The sequence below is a fragment of the Panulirus ornatus genome, chromosome 4 (genome assembly GCF_036320965.1).
Source record: "Panulirus ornatus isolate Po-2019 chromosome 4, ASM3632096v1, whole genome shotgun sequence".
Lineage (NCBI taxonomy): Eukaryota > Metazoa > Arthropoda > Malacostraca > Decapoda > Palinuridae > Panulirus > Panulirus ornatus.
In genome coordinates this window covers 84321512-84341344 of record NC_092227.1, presented here as the reverse complement: position 1 = coordinate 84341344, position 19833 = coordinate 84321512, and the positions used below count along the sequence as shown (strand labels likewise).

The window sequence follows — 19833 nt, the reverse complement described above, 5'->3', positions numbered from 1 at the left end:
ATCTAGTAGCTTATCTCTCACAAGATGATAAGTGTGGGTCTCTTTGACATAGAATCCAGTGGCTCATCTCCCACAAGGTGATAAGTATAAGTGTCTTTGACACGTAGAATCTAGTAGCTTATCTCCCACAAGGTGATAAGTATGAGTGTCTTTGACACGTAGAATCCAGTAGCTTATCTTCCACAAGGTGATAAGTGTGGGTCTCTCACACATAGAATCCAGTTGTTTATCTCCCACAAGGTGATAAGTGTGGGTCTCCCTGACACGTAGAATCCAGTAGCGTATCTCCCATAAGGTGATAATCACATCAAAGCATTCCTACCACTTGGATCTTATCGACATTACCTCGCATTTACGCAGATTAGACTTCACTCGCCATTCATCGGACCAGATTTGGAGTTTGTCCAAACGTCCCCTTTGTAAGCTGATGCAGTTCATCGTCGTCATTCATTTGTTAATTTCATGACGACCGCGGCGGCATCAGTGTGTGATGATGACTTGTATGTTTTATAGCGGGAGGAGGGAGGTTTTACGCTCGTGGGGGCGCGTGCACCCCAATCTCTGCTTGTCGTATTACCTTTCCTAATCTTCTTTAGTATGCTGTTTAACATCAACCACATCCTCGTTCAGCGTATTCCATCCGTCCGCCTGCGCGCGCGTGTGTGTGTGTGTGTGTGTGTGTGTGTGTGTGTTTAGGTAAGAGGAATTAATGGAGTGCTGTGTTTAACAAACATGAAATATAAGGTAACATTAACGAGTCCTATGCTTATATGCCTTTTGCCCAACCTTGCATCGGCATTAGCCTTGAGCAGTGAGGAAATTCAGTTTTGGAGAGAGGTATTACCAAGTTGTGAAGCCGCGCAGTTTGGAAAAAAAAAATATTAGGCAACTAATGTTTTCCAACTTCGGAACATTAAAGAAAACTGGATGTATGCAATTTGCGACGGAGCACGTAGCGCGGAACAGGAGTTTGTTTGGAAGGTTCGCCAGTCATAAGGTCGCCCAGTGGTCTGTGAGGAAGGCTCCCAAACCATTGTAAGGTATACGTAAGGTATGGTAAGATCCCAAACCATCGTGAGGTATACGTAAGGTATGGTAAGATCCCAGACCCAGCTGTGGGGGTAGAAGACCACCGGAACCATCGTGAGGTATACGTAAGGTATGGTAAGATCCCAGACCCAGCTGTGGGGGTAGAAGACCACCGGAACCACCGTGAGGTATACGTAAGTTCGTCCAGCATTATATACAGCCAACAACCTTAATGGATACGGCTCTTCTACCACACTACTTGCCTCAAAACAGAAAATGAAGGTGTTGGAATTCTTAAAAAAAAAAAAGGACATTTGAATATTGGCTACTTTCACTGTTACATTGCTATTTTCAACACTGTTGACAAGGAACAGCTACTTTCCTCTTCTCAGTAAAGTTATGACATACATTACCTGGGGAGAGTTAGTTATGAGTCTCTGATCACTTATTATTGCATTGGAATGCTTTCCGTTTATATACGCATTCAGCCATACATGAGGTTTTCTCCCTTATACCAAAATAACTTTTATATTATATCGTCGACCTTTCTTTTATTTTCAGGTAAAGTCGAGCGAAGAGTTGTGAGGCAGACGGACAGGGGCATTGTAAGTACATGTACGTAAATCTTATATATATATATATATATATATATATATATATATATATATATATATATATATATCCTGCTTGTGTGTTGCGGGAAGAGTTTTATACTCGTGTTGCCCCATTTCTAAACCTTGCCTGTACATACCATGTTTTTTTTTTTTACTCCTGTGTATGTATTGCTCATACACATACCCCCCAGGGTAAGCCAGGTACTCATTTATCGACTAGCACTGAGGGATGGATGATCACCTGGATTGGGTGAAGGCCCACTGCCGCGCCCAGGATTCGAACCAATGCGGATCCGAAGTTTGATTCCACTTGACAAGTACCAACAAAGTGCATCATGCCAGCCAGGCTTGGGAGGGCCTGACGGCTGCCGCTCCCAGAAGTTTGGTCGACCAACGACCAAATCCAGCAGCCCGGGCTGTGGGGGATGAAGACACACCCCCCCCAACACACACACACACAAACACACACACCCGGGCAGACCCGTGATGACTCATGGTCAGTAATGCTAACCACTGTGCCACGGAGGCCCGTGTGTGTGTGTGTGTGTGTGTGTGTGTGTGGTAGTTCCTGAGCAGCGAGCCTCCTTATATTATGGTGTAAAGTCACGATAATGAAGTCGTTGAAACAATATGAACTGTACGTAGTCTTATCCACTTCGAATACCACTATATTTGATTATATTTTTTCGTCCATGAAGAGAATTATAACTTCGAAGTACCGGGAAATACATAATTTTTTTCCCTTCTCTGATTCGAGTCACTAAGTATAGACTTAACAATTTTTTTTCTCCTCCCTAATAGTAAACGAGTCTAAGTCTATAAATGGGGTATCAATGTGGGGTACACACAACACACGGTTGTTGGGGGTTGTATGCCGGTTATATATAGTCCGTGTGGCCTCTCTCTCTCTCTGGAAGTGGCTGCTTAGGTGCGACTTAAAGCCGACCACCCGCTTACGGCTTAGTATGTGTGAGGGGTTCGTCCGTTCGTCCGTCCGGATACATCGCCTGGTGTGTGTGTGTGTGTGTGTGTGTGTGTGTGCTTAAGTGCATCGTCGTCAAGGGCGTGTGGTGTAAGGTGTGTTGTTAAGTTGGTTGATGGGATGGGAGGGGGGTGTTGATTTGTGAGGGGGTATCAGGTGTTAGGTGGATGGGATGTCAGATGTTATATTGGTGGGGTTGTAAGGTGTTGTATTTGGTGGGGGTGTCAGGTGTTATTATATTGATGGGGTGTCATTTGTTATATTGGTGGGATGTCTGGTGTTATATGGTGTCATGTGTTATATTGGTGGGGTGTCAAGTGTTCTATTTGGGAGGATGTCAGGATGTGTTATATTGGTAGGGTGCCAGGTGTTATCTTTGGTGAGGTGTCATGTTATATTGGTGGGGTGTCACTTGTTATATTGTTGGGATGTCAGGTGTTATCTTTGGTAGGGTGTCAGGTGCTGTATTTGGTATGTCAGGTGGTATATTGGTAGGGTGTCAGGTATTTAATTGATGGGGTGTCAGGTGTTTAATTGATGGGGTGTCAGGTGTTTAATTGATAGGGTGTCAGGTGTTTAATTGATGGGGTGTCAGGTGCTGTATTGGTTGGATGTCATGTGTTATATTGTTGGGGTGTCAGGTGTTATAATTGGTGGAGCGTCAGGTGCTATATAGGTGGAGTGTCAGGTCTCATATTGGTGGGGTGTCAGGTGTTATATTGGTGGGGTGTCAGGTGTTATATTGGTGGGGTGTCAGGTGTTTAGGTGTTGGTGTTACCCTGGCGAGCTGGTGTGGACGTTGGTTGTGGGAAGGCTGGTGTGTTGTGCCGCTATGGCCACACCTTCCTCTTTACGTTTCACTTTGAACCCACTCACCTTCACCATCCGCTCACCTTCACCACCTGCTCGTATGCCCCGGACTCCCTCACTTTCACCACCTGCTCATATGCTTCGGACCCACTCACCTTCACCACCTTTTTCGCGTGCCCTAGATCCCTTCACCTTCACCACCCATTCCCGTTACACCATTCACTTTCCCCTGCAGCACTCCGTCACCTTCACCACCTTCTCCCCTTCGTCACCTTCTTGCCCTCATCATCTTTACAAAAATCCTTATCACATATTCATCTTTACCATCTACTGATTTTCACCCCGCTCACCTTCCCACCTTTTCATATTCGCCACCCATTCATCATGAACGCCTTTTCAACCATAGCCCACCACACATTTTCTATTGCTCCGCCCCCCCCCCCCCCACACACACACACACATTTTCTATAGGTCCACCCCCTCCCCCCAAATGAAAGGGATAATTTCTGAGTAATAATTCTTGTTTTATTCATAGTATGGTATACTATTATGTTTGTGACAAAAGGGGGAAGAAAAAGCCTGTATATTACTGCTATGCCCAAATGTTTAAGATTATCTGGCTCTCGATTTTTTTTCTTTTTTTGGCACCGTGGACCTACATTATTTGACACTTATTGATAGCCAATCTTCATATTGAAATTTGTGATCAATAGTAGGAAGAAATATACCGAACTACTCCCATAGAATATTACGATAATACGAAATTTATAATCCAGATGTCTTGCTTGTTTGTAAAATTTCTGAATTGGTCTTGATTTTTTTTACGTGCTTGAAAATATAGGCTTTTGAAGTCGGAAAGAAGTTGTATATATATATATATATATATATTTCTTTCTTTCTTTCAAACTATTCGCCATTTCCCGCATTAGCGAGGTAGCGTTAAGAACAGAGGCCTGGGCCTTTGAGGGAATACCCTCACCTGGCCCAATTCTCTGTTCCCTCTTTTGGAAAATTAAAAAAAATGAGAGGGAAGGATTTCCAGCCCCCCGCTCCCTCCCCTTTTAGTCGCCTTCTACAACACGCAGGGAATACGTGGGAAGTATTCTTTCTCCCCTATCCCCAGGGATATATATATATATATATATATATATATATATATATATATATATATATATATATATATATATATTGTCAAAGGAATCTTTATGGCCAGTTATATGTGTTAAGGTATTCATAATGGTTTACACTCGATGATACTCATGTTGTGTAAGTTAACTCTGCCTCGGAAATGAGTCTGATTAATGTTTTCAGTGTACCTGTTAAAGTCTTTGGACAAGGTGTGAACTCTCGGCCTTGTATCAGTGTAGCAACCTCTGCTGGAACGAACACACACACACACACACACACACACACACACACACACACACACACACACACACACACACACACACACACACGAGTGTAAAACTCCCTCACTTATTAGTGCCATGCAAGCTTGACAGTGAAGTATATGAGAGTCAAATGTGAATTAACTAACACAATGTAACGCATCAAAACAATGGAAAAATGTCAGACTCAAATGTTAATTAAAATCGACGGATGAGTTTGTTATATAGTTTAGGATAAATAGTTTACAAGTGTTTAAATAGGTTTTATGTGAAGTGAAAATATACAGTCCTACACGAATAGTTTTAAGGTTTGATATGATTTTTTTTTTATGGAATAAAATGCGTTTGAGAAATCATTAGGTTCTATCGCTTTATAAAGAACCCAATAAATTAAATACAGATCTGTAATTGTGTGTGGCTAAGTACCCAGTGTAGAAATTGGCAGTAGATACTGGAAGGGATTTTAAGATGAGCCCTGATAAGTGTTTCGTACCTTAGATATAACATAACACACCGGAGTTAATGTTTAAATCCTGGGGATGTGGTGCGGACGAGGCTTGTGTTTGGCGTCAGGTTGCGCGCCTGGCCGCCTCCGGTAATGGCGCTGTGGTTGGTTGGTCTCTCGCTCTGGTGTCCCCCCAAAGCCGGTACGGTATCGTGATGTTCGGTGGTGACATCCGGGAAACACATGACGACAACACGGTACGCTCAGGATGTACGAATGTATGTACACCTCGCTGCTGGGCCCGACCTGCCACAGTTTGAGTCAGCTCGCCTGGGGGTAAAGAATACATTAGTTCATTTTTTTTTTTTCATTTGGATCCTGTAACTTTGAATCAGAATAATATTAATTTCTTGAAATTCATCTTTTTTTCTTCATATAATTCGGAGAACCATGCTTTCGGTGTTTGATAATTTTAAGCAGAACAAAAAAGAATTGACAATAAATTTAAAAAAGTCATGCACATGTAATTTATTTCAGACCCTCGATGTTTTATGTCTTGCAGTAAGGTATTTATCAATAGGCACTTACACCTATTTATAGATTCACATCAAAAACTTGTGACTGTGACATTATGCAATTGCTTCTTTTTTAAGTGCAAGTAATTACAGTTTCTCATTTGACACTGGCGGCAAGCATTTTCTTCTTGTCTCATTATTTTTTCTTCTTTCACTTTGAATGGTTAGTTAATTTACTGGTCGCGACGGTGACTGAATGAAGAAAATGTGCACTTTTGACCTTTAACGTAGCGGCTTTCCCTCCTCTTCTTCCTCCCCCTCCATCATCAGTAGCGGCGGGCGTATGTATGTGGAAGCGAGGATAGCACAGCTTCAATGTCCCGTTCTCCTGGAGGTGGAGGAGCAGCTTAGCTTATCCATAGATGTAATGTAGATGTCGAGGATCGGGAGAGAAGCACGTTGAACCTGTCGGCTCGCCAAGCAGGTAGCCAGTCTACTCGGCTACCCATCATTTGGTCTGACTTGCTGAGTGTGTGTGTGTTCCATCCATCACATTCGTTGAGTGAAAGTCGTATTGGGTTTTAGTAGCCGGCTACTACTGCTACAGCTTGTCAAACCTAACCGATGAATTAGCTTTATTATTTTTTTTTGCTTAAGGCTCCGCAGTGCCTGAAGTGTTTTGGTCGCCTGGTTGGGCGGCTGACACAGGCAACTTGAGCACTCTCTCTTTGGTTGCCTTAGATCGTCAACCTGGGTCATTTTGGTGATCAAGGTGACCGACCAGCAGATTTGGGCGGAGGGTTGCCACTGCTGTTGCACTATACCTCACCACCAGCATCCTCCAGGATTATTTGGAAGTTTTGTAGCTTAGGACACGATACTCACTCCCCGCAATAGGTATATAAATAATAGATAAATGAATATATACGTTTCTTCGTTGTATATCAACTGACTGTTATATGTCTCTCGTGTCTCCTCTGATGGTGTGATTATTACACAAAGGTGCACTTGGGAACTTATCGTGTTTCATTTTCCCCGTGGACTCATAGGAATATATATATATATATATATATATATATATATATATATATATATATATATATATATATATATATATATATATAGTTTGTGTTCATTAAAGGCTTTTAATAGTTTTTGCTCCGTGTTTGATGTGATAAAACTGTACAAATTGGCTACAGTAAACCTTTTTCATTTTTTTTAGATTGATTTGTGTAGTTGCATCATAAGCTTTTTAGTATATACAGCCTCGGTATGTTTGTGCAGTATACAGCCTCTGATATTCAGTATATCTTTGGGACCAGGTCACATATATCTTAGAAATCATAAGACAAATGTTGGAGATCATATTATGATTTGTGTTAGATAATATATCAAGTATTTTTGTTGCTATTATTATTATTATTGTTATTATTATTATTATTATTATTATTATTATTATTATTATTATTATTATCATTTTTGATAGAAAAGACGTTTTCTCATCGGGACTCTTAAGACGTTAGCGCACTCTGTAATAGATCTATGAATATTTTGTTTTAGTTTTAATCATTATATTTATTTTTGGATTTCTGTCGTTCATCTCGGGCCAAATATTAACTTGGGATTGCCGTGTAGGATTCATACCTGAAACAGTTCAGAGATTTACGCTATTTTAAAGCGCGTTTATATATTTTTTTCCCGCCCCCCAAAACATGTAAAAGAAATCTTGTTGATTTTTGTGATTTGCATCCTTTTAAAGATCCTGTTTCTCTGATGCCTCGTTATCTCTTGGGACTGGAGGTTTGATTAGCGAGAGGAGGTTTGACAAGGACGTGTGTCGGGGTGGGTGGATGGGTGATAGTTTGTGCTATTACATGTGCTAAGTTGGCGTTAGGATGATAGCCATGGCTGCTACATATGCTACGATGTCGTCAGGATGATAGCGACGGGATGCTGGGATCACATTGGGATGATAAGTGACGGTTGCTACGTAGGCTAGGATGTCGTAAGGATGATAGTGACTGACGGTTGTTGCATATGCTGGGATGTCGTCGGGATGATAGTGACGGCTGCTACATATGCAAGGGTCACACCGGGATGATAGCGGCGGCTGCTACACCTGCTAGCCTCCCGTCGGGATGATAGTGGCGCTTGGTACAGTCGCTGGGATCCCGTCGGGATGATAGTGGCGCTTGGTACAGTCGCTGGGATCCCGTCGGGATGGTCGTGTCAGCTGGCACGGTTGCCGGGATCTCATGGTTTTTACAGCCTCGCTACTGCCGTCCTCCTCCTCCTCCTCCTCCTACCCCATGGGTTGGGCCGCCGCTGGCTGGCACCCATGAACAGGTTGGCGGGTGGTGGGATGGAGGGAGGAGGAGATGCCGTGCGTGTTTAACGTAGCCAGCGGAAATGTGAGCCACGAGTGGTGTTCGCTAGATGGGCGGGAGTGGGGTGGGTTGGTGCAATAACAACAACAACAGCAGCAGCAGCCAGTGAGATGCTTCGTAGCCGTGTGTTATCAAGATGTGAGTCACGTGATAACACCACCACCACCACCACAGCAAACACAGCTATCAATCCACCAACAACAACAACAACACTACTCCCGTCTCTCCACCACAACCGCCACCCCCAACACTCCCGTCTCCGCCACCACCACCACCACTGGACTCATGATATATAATCCCTATCAGGTCTCATATTTCTCTCATATACGAATGAGAGTAATGAGTAACCTCCGTGCCGGACTCTGTCGAAAACCACTTTCACATCATTTTTTTTTTTTTTCTAGAAGTACAAAAACCACTTCACAGAATACCAAGTCAACAGTGTGCGTGTAGAATCCTTCCTCCTTCGGCATCGAGAAAGAAAAATCGTGTAATTTAGCGCTCGCCGCTTAGCAGCGGCTGATTTATTGCGCAGTCCGGCCACCGCGCTCATGTGAGCGGTAGCGCCTGGGGAAGAGGGGAGGGGAGGGGGTAGGGGGGAGGAACGGGGAGTGAGAAGGGGGGGGGGGTAGAGGAGGGAGTGAGGATTGCAGGGGTCACAAAGGGTCTTTGTGAGACCCACTGTGTGGACAGATGAGCAGAGCACCACACACACTCACACACACACACATGGATTCGGTATGCTAACATGAGATGGTGCTTCACTGTTCCCAGGTAATAACAATTTTCCATCGTTATAGATATCCTCAACCGGTCAGCGCTGCAAACAGCCTCGGGTGCAATATTGGCAACAACGGTGGTGTTTATGCCTTTGATTATGTCCAGTTGTTCAGGCGTAGGACACACACACACACACACAGTTTCTAGTACAAAGAACACGGCGTTAAACTTTGCTTAAAGGTAATTTACTGTATTATAGAGATCTATACTGTATTTTCTTTTTATATGAATATGTAACACTTGATTTTCATTTTCATATATACTGCCTTCTGCCATATATATATATATATATATATATATATATATATATATATATATATATATATATATATATATATTTTTTTTTATTTTTTTATTTTTTTATTATACTTTGTCGCTGTCTCCCGCGTTTGCGAGGTAGCGAAGGAAACAGACGAAAGAATGGCCTAACCCACCCACATACACATGTATATACATACATACATACATATATATATATTTATATATATATATATATATATATATATATATATATATATATATATATATATATATATATATATACCGGTACTTTATTTTTGTCTGATCATTAAAAAAAATGTCAATGGGACTTCATATGTGTCTTCAACAGTACCGCTTGTGTCTGTTTATACCTCTGTGTCTGTCTGTCTGTTTGTATATGGACATATTTTGAGTACGATAATTCATGAGCGGTACTCGTTAGAAACTTCTAACTTCGCTACGTCATAGGTACTCCCTGTGTGGAGGGGACTGACTGATTACATTTGGGTGCATGTAGTCGCATGAAACTGCGTATGAATGAGGATTTCTTGGCAACTGCAAAAACTGAGGAGAACTGAAGGATAGGAAGTTCTTATATGTAAAATGAATTAGTTTAGGTTATTATTATTATTATTATTATTATTATTATTATTATTATTTGGGAGTACCTTTTGTTATATTTATGTATTTTACATTGTTCTGTATAAATTCTTATGTTTGTATTAGTTATACTGTATTTTTATGTACTTTCAGTGCACTTACTGTTAGTTATACATACTTTTGAATTAATTGCTCATGTATATTTCGTTTTTACTTATTCTATTTTATTTTGTGTATCGTATGTTACTTTTTATAAAAATGCTGTATTTTGTTGTATGTATATTTTTATTTTTATCGTTAACTGTTTTTAGTATATATATATATATATATATATATATATATATATATATATATATATATATATATATATATATATATATATATATATATTGTATTATACTTTACTTTTCCTAACTCACCACATGACTGTCGGAGTTCTCATGCTGTAGGGTCTGGTGTTTCCATTAGTGTCTTTAAGGGGAACTAAAATATCTTTTTCTCCTCTTTTGATTAACACCAGATGACGGCTTCATTCCTCTCAACGAATTCGAAGATAGTTCGTAGGTCGATTGTTTGGGCTTTTAAGCTGATCAACCGCCAGTTTTATAAAATAGGACGCGAACGTCAAGTTCTAACCGCCAGTCAAAACATCTACTCCATAATGAGTAGTTAACGTTATTTCTAAGACCATATACGTTAATCGCAGTATATGGGGATAGATCAACGCGACCCCGGTAGGCTCACGCACAAGCGTCCATTCTATACTCCATAGAAAGCGGACGCGAGAGAGAACCCTGATACACATGGACTAGGCTGTAAGAATTGGGCTTTCCTGATTGCCGTAGGGGAACTGACGTAGCACGGCCATGGTTGCTGGAGTGTGGGTAGAAGTTGAGGGAGCGTGTGTGAATAGACTCCCATGAAGAGTAGGAGTTAAAGGGGGGAGGGTGACTGGGTATTGATATCGCCGGTGGGGTACTACGCTACGGCGTACCTTTGCCGAGCGTTAGGGAAAAGCTCTCGGCTGAACGAGGAGGCAGAGAGGCTCTCGGGGGGGAGAGGGGGGTTATGGAGGAATGCGATGCATGTCCTGTACGGGAGGGAGCGTGATTCCCATCCGGGATGGTACGCGTATATATACCATTCATCAGGAGTACGTCAGGACCGACCGTCCAGATGGTGCGAGGTGATGATTATAAAGCCTCTGGCGTAATGTGGGGGAGAAAAAATGAAGAAAGGAAGCTTATCAACGCGTGTTTTATGTATTATGAACAGAGGAAGTAATCACGGTCGCGGGGATGGGAGACCTTCGACTCCATCGTGAGGTATAGATGTTGTCATTACAAGTTTTCGCCCTTAAACATTAGGGTAATCCCATTTCAGAGCATTGTACTCCGTTGAACCGAGGAAGCTCCGGGGGGAGGGACAGGTCAGTTGGAACGTGGCCGTGAAAGATCGGGAGGCACTGTGCACCTGGTATAGTCAGTCTTCTGGGGGTCTTCTACCTTAGCAGCCCGGGCTAGGCCCCAGGCTGTCTTGTGGGGCTGCCAAGAGCAGCAGCGTGCAACCAGGAGGAGCCGCAGTTATTCTACGGCAATGATGATGATGATGATGATGATGATGAGGAGGAGGAGGAGGAGGAGGAATAGGAAGAAGCCGCCTCCACCGCCTTCGGTGAAACTTGATGTCCGACGCTAAAACTTCTGTGGGCGGAGATCGGCCGCACGGAAACCGAACCCCCGGCTACCGGTAGTCTTATCAGCCGAGGCCTCTGCCCAGTTGTGGTGGTCCGGTCATCGGTAATAATGTAATTGAATTATGACTCGACACACCGGGGGGGGGGGGGGGGGGGGGAAGCTGGCTGACGGCAACCAGGGTTCCTCCGGCCTAGTGGGAGTGTGGACAACACCCCCCCCATCCCACCCATCCCCCATGGCTTTCGTCATTTCCCGTACGCTGACACAGTCCCCCAACCCCCCTCCCCCAACACCTTCAAAGGCCTGGGTCCTCCTCTCCTTCCATGCCCGATTGCCCTACTGCACTTTTTTTCCCACAGTAGACGCTCGTTGAAACGCTACTGGCACCTTTTTTTTTTGTTTTTCTCGTCTGCTTCTCTTGAAATACACCACAAACTTCCCACCCCCCTCCTCCCCTCACACCCCCTTCATTATGCTCTCTTTCAAGCACTGCTCTTATAACTTTTCCCCCTCAGTACGAAGCTTGTGGTGGGCCAGCTCTAATGATGTTACAAATGCATATATGGATGGGGGGGGGGGGACGGCTTATTATTATTATTAGCAGTACAAACTCGTCTGCCCGCTGGAGCCTTAATAATGGTACGATTATCGTTTCACATGACCGTATCATCACCGTACCTTAAATCATGCTCGTATTTGTTTGGATGTTCTCGTGCTGCTAGCGGATTGTTTGTGCAAACACTGATGATTGACTCATGTATTGGGGACAGTCAGTTTCCCCTCCCATTCTTTTCATCCGGTATAGAGCACTGCCCTGTCGTATACGCCAAGCGTCGTACTTACCGGACGTTGCCAACAAGGACCAGAGATGCAAGCAGCGATGGTTGGTGTTGGAACAGGAGTGCAACGGTCATATCTCTAGAGGGACCCCGGGGCGGTGGGGAAGTGATTGGTAATTTGACGTGATTATAATCACAGTGTAGATAATTTGTCGACCCGTGTGATCACAAGCGTTGATACGGTAGTCTCGGGGTTGGGGAGTGGTATGTGTTTGGAGGGGCAGTAGTGCCTGTTGCTCTGGTGTGTGTGTGTGTGTGTGTGTGTGTGTGTGTGTGTGTGTGTGTGATGGATGAGGGTGTTCCCCTGTGTCAGAGTGTTTCTTGTGGTGGCGGTGAGGGTGTCGGGAGCACCGGAGTGTATGTATGTATGTGTACTTGGAGTATGGATGGGCTTACTTAGGCACTCCGGTACCGTGGTGTTCAGTTTGCAGAGAGTGCGTTGGCAGTGAGTCAGATTGTGTGTTGATGTTCACTGTGGCGATGAACCTGTGTGGGTAGGTGAGTCTGTTGTTCAAAGTGCATGAGAGTGCAAATGTGTTGGCGTTGATTGTGTGTTGCTCTTGAGTGAATGCAAGTGTATGTGTGCAATTACCTATTTTTAATTACCTATTGTTACTGTGTGTGTGTGTGTGTGTGTGTGTGTGTGTGTGTGTGTGTGTGGTGGGGGGTGGAGTTCTACGTTCATGGGGCCTTTGCTGTTAGTTTTTCCCTATTATTATACAACTGAAAGCTTCTCGTATGCTTGTCCACATTCGCAGTTTCAATGCTCAGTTTATTCCAATCATTTTGTACAACGAAGTCGCTTCTTCTCACAAAATTTCCAAAAAGATTCTTGCATATTATTCATGTTATGGTCTCTGGTGTTTCTCTATTTTTTTTTTTTTTTCATCTTCCGAAGGGCCGATCACTGTGGCGTCATCAAACAGCTTTAAAACCTTCAAAAAGGTTGTGATGATGAAGTATTTCTTTCTTTCTTTCTTTCCTCCATGTTGAACAAATGTATGGCTTCTAGCCTTTGTCGCTGTGTGTGTGTGTGTGTGTGTGTGTGTGTGTGTGTGTGTGTGTGGTGTGTGTGTGTGTGTGTGTGTGTGTGTGTGTGTGTGTGTGTGTGTGTCATTACTCTTTGTATTACGGGGAGAGAGACACTCATGTTGTCCCGTCTCTTAACGTAATACAAATGTACCATGTTTTTACTCCTGTGTGTACACACACACACACACACACACACACACACACACACACACACACACACACACACACACACACTAGCCTGAGCCAAGTACCTATGCTTCTACCAGCCCGGAGAGGAGGATGAACAACTGGGATTGGCTGTGAACCGACTGCCACGCCCAGGATTTGAAACCATGCTGGTCTGACCCCGGGCAGGCCCGTGCTGACTAATGCTCATTAATGATAATCACTACACTGCAGAGTTCTCTGTAATTACCTAGTTGTAATTACCAATATGTATTGTATGGGGAGGGAGTTTTTACACCCGTGGGGTCCCATCTCTTAAACGTCCTCTGGTGTCATACAGCTTTTTACATCTGTGTTTGCTGTCTGCATCAACCATGTCCTCAAGTCATTATGTGCCGTTCATCCACCACTCTTACACTATTTCAGTCCTTCTTGACATATTTATTTAGCAAGTTTCTTTCTTAATTTCGTGATGTCCTTTTAGTTGCTCTATCCCTACACCTCTCGAAGAATTGTTTGCTGTCTAGGTCATCGATTTGTTTTAAGAACTTAATGGGTTATGACCAAGTCACCCCTAACACCTCTCTCTTCCAAGGAGGGCAGGTTCAAGGCCTCCGGCCTTTACCTGTAACTCATCTCCCCTAATCTTGGTACCGTACCATCTTTGTTGTCCTCCTCTGGACCTTCGTGTTAGCTCTTTGTGCTACTTCAGTTGCTTATGTGTGTGTGTGTGTGTGTGTGTGTGTGTGTGTGTGTGTGTGTGTGTGTGTGTTGCCTTGGAGATGAATGAAGGGTCTCGCGGCCACACTTATTCCCCCCCTCCTCCGGATGAAGACTAATGCTCTTTCTCCTGTTTGAAGTTCCGGTGCACTTTCTTCAAGGCTTATAGTACTCCCTTAATGCCTCCATTTGACGACCCTACACTCCCTCTTAAGGGTCTGTGGTCTTATTATGCTCCCTCTTGACGGCCTGTAGTCTTTTACACTCCCTCTTGAAGGCATGTGGCATCTTATGCTCCCTCTTTTAGAGTAATGCTCCTCCCCTCCCTATCCCATAGAGGTATACATCCTGTAAAGAAAATGCTCCCCGTAGGCTAGCTCTTTAGTGCTCATGCTCCTCTCCCATATGACGCTGCTATGCTCACTCATGAATGCCAGGCTTCTCTTATGTCTCATGTTAGATTAATGCTCTTCCTGGCCCCCATATGTCTCATGTTAGACTAATACTCACCCTGGCCCCCATATGTCTCATGTTAGACTAATGCTTTCCCTGGCCCCCCATTTAACACCCCTTGTGTTCCTATTTTAAAGTCCACTGCACCTCCCATGGTCTTATAGAGAAGATAATGCTCCCTTTTTTCTCATGTGACGTTCCTGTGCTCCCTCATGAAGGCTAATGCTCCTCCTCCTCCTCCTCACCTCTCCCTCTCCCCCCTTCGTGAAGGCCATGGACGCTCTTGTGCTCCGCCCTTGGTCCTTTCTCTTGGAAAGTTGACATATAAACGGCCATATCATAAGGGTGGTAGTGGCCGGCGGTTAACACGGTGAGCTCGTTATTTCTTGAGCCGTATTGCCCCGCACCGTTTTCTCCAGCGGCATGGGTCGTAGAAAACGGGATGTGGAGCGTGGAAATTTGCTCAAGGAAAACTGAAAATCTCCAGTCTTGGTGTGGTAACGGAGCCTTGCATGGCATACGGCCGTGATGAAAAGAGTTGTCTAGCTTGACATTGGGGTATTGTTAATGGTACAGTTCATTAGTGGAATGCTAAGGACATTGCTAATGTTACAGTTCACATACGTTTTGGAAGAGTACACACGGTTCAGGTTCAGTTCATGTACATTATTCATTGTAATGGGTCAGCTTATCTACTTTTGGGACATTGATGATATTACAGTTCATAGACGGGTTGGGACAATATACTGGCACAGTTCGTGAACGTTTTGGGACAATATGAATGACACAATTCAATTCACATACGAATCAACGGTTTGGGACAGTATTAATGGCACAATTCACCTACGAATCACCAATCTTTTGCTACAGGATTAATGGCACAGTTCACATACGTATTGACACACGACAATGGTACAGCTAGTCTACGTGTTGAGGTATTGTTAACGGCACAGCTGATGCACTTGTTGGGGTGGCCAGTGTGTGTGTGTGTGTGTGTGTGTGTGTGTGTGTTTGGTGCAGTTCATCGGCGTTTTTGGACCATATTGATGGTGTAATTCCTCCACACGTTGGGTCATTAATAACGGTGCAATTCATCTACGTCGCCGAAGGTGGCTGGCGTTATAGAGCGCCTTCGATCCAATGGCTGCCACCAAGCTCCAGTGTGTGTGAGTGTGTGTGTGTGTGCCATTGATTTTCCTCCATATCAAGAGTGAGCGTGTTTGGTACCCTGAGCTTCGTGTCGTATCCCGCCTCCCCCATATAAATGTGTGTCAGTATTTCATTTCGTTTGGACAACATTTCTTCTAATGGCTCTTGTGATTACGAGATTCTAATGATTCTAGTGATTAAAAGGTTCGGTAATTATTCGCTGTAACCAGATGTTGATGACGTGCGATAGGGCGATAATTCAAAGATTTGGCTTCCGAAGCAGCTTTTCGTTAAACGTTCACCAGGGAGGGACGCTTCTGTGTGAGGGAATATATACCGTTTGCAACTGGTTGCGTTAGGGTTTCGCCATACCTTGTGATTGTCTCAATATACTCTACTCTCCTTGTGATATATTTTAAGTATGAAGTTAGCGCACGAAGCAGCTAAAGGAAAATTTTGAATGTCGCATCTGCAGTCTCTACCTTCTCCCTAACGCCTGACTAGGCTAGGCTAAGTTAGACTAGGTTAGGTTAAGGTATACTAGGCTAGGATTGATTAGGTTGTTAGGTTATACTATGATAGGATGGGTTAGGTTAGGATAAGCTATATTAGGCTATATGAAGCAACTTGAAAAAAAAATGAATGTCGCATCTGCGTCCATTTGAGAAGTGGGCATCATACAGTATGAAGAGAGAGAGAGAGAGAGAGAGAGAGAGAGAGAGAGAGAGAGAGAGAGAGAGAGAGAGAATGTGACGAGATGGGAGCTATTGTGACGTAGATGGGAACGAAGTGCTTTTGTTGTGGTGCGAGTGTGTTCGTGCCACACGACATACCTAAGCTGTTGTACACTCTTCCTTTGTGATCGGTTAGGAAAGCGAATGATTTTTATTTTTTTTCGAAATGGACAGATAACGCAGTCGTCTCTACTGTCTCAGAATATGTGGATCACCTGAAGATTAGGCCTCCACCACTTCCCAACGTTTGGTTAGGCTCGGCTAGGCTAGGCTAGGGTTGGTTAGGTTAGACTGGGCTAGGATACAAAAAATCAAAATGTAATGTAATCGAACTGAGTTCAGCTTAGCTGAGCTGAGCTGAACTTTAACACAGCCTAGCCCAGGAAAAATATGGGGTGTGAATCTTCAGGTTTATCCGAATATAATATTCATCTTGATTCAGTAAGTGTTCAAATTGCATAGCCTTGAGTACTGAATATTTGTGTGTGTGTGTGTGTGTGTGTGTGTGTGTGTGTGTGTGTGTGTGTGTGTGTGTGACAACGTGTATTGAAATCAAGGTACAGTGTGAATTCTGGCTGTCCCGGACTTTCTGAGACTTTCCTGTATGGGCGCGAAGTGTTGGAGGCTTTTTCCCTCCATGGGTTAGCTGCATTAAGAGGGCAGTAGCGACTCGAATTGGGTGTGAAAATGCGTGGGCGATCATGTCCGGGAGTGGGTTGGGTGGGTGGGTAGGTGTGGTGGTGATTGTGGTGGAGGATGGCTATGTATTGAGTGGTCTCCACAGGAGCGGTCGGCGTGAGGTACGTGTTGAGAGAGAGCGCGCGTACGGCAGGCAGCCCAGCTAGCGCGTGCGTCGATTTGCCGAGTCTGGGAGGGGTGGACATGGGGGGCGGCACCCCCGCCCCCTAAGGGCTACCGGCGGTAGACGGATGGGGGAGGGGAGGAAGGGTAGGAGGAGGGGTGGAGGGGAGATGATGGGAGGGGCAACGACTGCTTCAGGAGCGCCGCAGTTTCTCCCCGACAGTAGTGGTGGTATGGAGGCTCCTGGATACTGCCGGCGGCTCCTGCCTTAAGATATACATACATACATATAAATATACATATACCGTATATTGGTGATCCTATACGTGAAAGCACCCCACATTCTCCTCCTGCGCAAGTGAGGAAATAGTAACGTGGAGGCGAGAGCGGTGTGTTGTGTGTGTGTGTTAGGTGTGGAGGCGGCGGCGGCGGTGGTGGTGGTGTTGGTGTCGGTGGATGCTGCAGTTTTGGAGCCTCTGCTGCAGTGGCTGCGGTGAACACCCACGGCTTTTGTTCCCCCCCTCGCCGCCCCTGACCCTGAAATGCCTTCTTGCCTCCTCGCCCATTGAAGTGCTTACTACTATTGCATGTTGGCCTTGTACACGGGCTCAATAGTATTATTATTTTTTTTGTCGTTCTTAGTATCAATGGCGTTATGTTTAGTAAAGTTTGATTTCGTACGCATGCTACAGATAGTGTTTAGTGTGATGCGTGTGAACATTTATTTTAGTCATTTCCACGTAGTACTGACACAGAGGAAGGAAAAAAACAAAAAGCTATCATCGCCGGGCCCCAGGATGCCATAATCAATATAAGACGGTTTCGCTTCGTTTTCTGAATGAACATATGTTTGACAGTTACTTTAATTTTTATTCGACAGTGAGTTGTGTGTATATAGTTTTAGGGTGACTTGAGGGAACTGGGCCTACATGTATTAATGTGTGACGTAGTTTAGGGGCTATTGGTCGCCAAGGCTGGTGTCAGTCATGGTCCAGTCAGAGCCACACAACCACACCCTTCCAACAGCTCCATCAGATGCTAGACCATCAGTGACCAGCTTGCTATCCTTTAGTCTAATTTGTATTGTACAAACTGGATGTATAGGTAGGCTTTTTTTTTTTGAAGAAATTTGATTGGTTGGTTATTTGGCTTATAATAAGGCCTTTCGACTGCCAAGACCATGTAGTTTTTGTGTTGTTCATTCGTTATATTAAAATGTCTGTGACTCGGTGAATGTTCCATCGGTGTACTAGACGCTTTATATATATATAATGAGACCTGAAGGCGATAAGCTATGTGGTAAATATTGATTTGTTCATTTTAGAATACAACCGGGAGGGGAGATGGTATAATTAAAACAAGAGAGAGTTTCGTCTTAATCATCATGAGACGCACAAGTAAGACTCAGTTCTCTGAGCACTTTATTTGTAGTATGTGGTGGAGGCTCCAATCACGGAGTGAAGTTCTCAAACAAAAGAAAAATGGGGAAAGAAGAAGAATGGCTTTTTGTGGAAGACGGTGACTTGAGTGTGAAACCCAGACGATGAGGGATGCTTGGTTTTACGATGAAAGCTGTGCCGGATTAGCCTATTAACATAAATAACTTATGCCATGGTCCCGGCGCTTATGGAGGCCTCGCCCCTTTAAGAAAATATGCATTAACGTATTTTAGGATTTAGCCAAAGACCAATAAACGTCAACAAAACAATGTTTGTCAGCTTGCTAATTCAAGAGAAAGGTTTATTATCGTGCATGTTTAATAGACCATTTAAAAGTAAAAGAAATATTACTTTTTATCTTATTTACTTTTAAACTTTGACAAAAATAAGTGAAACTGTTCTAGTAATATTTATGAGCGAGAGGTTAAAATAACGGTCAAAGACACGTATCGTAGCTTAAATTATTAGAATAACTGCATATATGAGTCCTGTCTTTTATTTATGCTGTGGGGACCCACAGATGCTCAAAGCCCCGGCCAAGGATGGAAGGTGACTTTTATAACCATGTGGAGCAGGTGGGTGGATGTATAGGAGTGGGCCCGGGGGATAGTGTAGCTGAAAATGGACACCCATACAAGTGTTACGTCACGCATGACAGTGACACCTGACGCACCCATAGCTTTTCCGGGAGGTATGGGGTACCCTCTCCACTCGTGTATCATCAGATGTTGCTGATGGTATTTGGGAAGACAAGAGTCATTAACCGTAAGATAATTTGCGATACCTCATGATGGGTCTTGCTCTCTGTGGGTAGTAGTGTTTGTTTGTCTTTTCCGTGGTTCAGTATTTTCATTTTTGCTCCGCCTAGTGGCATAGTTACTTTAGGTATTGTTTTTTTTTTTTTTAGGTTATTTACCTATCTTGATAATCATGATATTCGATACTGAATTTTTTTACCTGAGTATAACTTATTCTCATGTAATTTTTCTTCCC

General features: G+C 43.8%; 1 protein-coding gene across 8 annotated transcripts in view; it reads left to right on the top strand.

Moving 5' to 3' along the window:
• Nucleotides 1-19833, top strand: part of LOC139746029 (uncharacterized) — a 271715-nt gene that overhangs the window by 116665 nt on the left and 135217 nt on the right. The window contains exon 1 of one of the 8 annotated variants that reach the window (XM_071656885.1): nt 17657-17759. The exons of 6 other annotated variants lie outside the window; for them this stretch is intronic. Coding sequence is in view for 1 of the 2 variants with exons in the window: in XM_071656877.1 (XP_071512978.1) it covers nt 17858-17894 (37 nt within the window). In the remaining variant the exon portion in view is untranslated. Of the gene's footprint in view, nt 1-17656; nt 17760-17842; nt 17895-19833 lie in introns of those variants that run through there. One more of the 8 variants, XM_071656877.1, reaches the window with a different exon arrangement.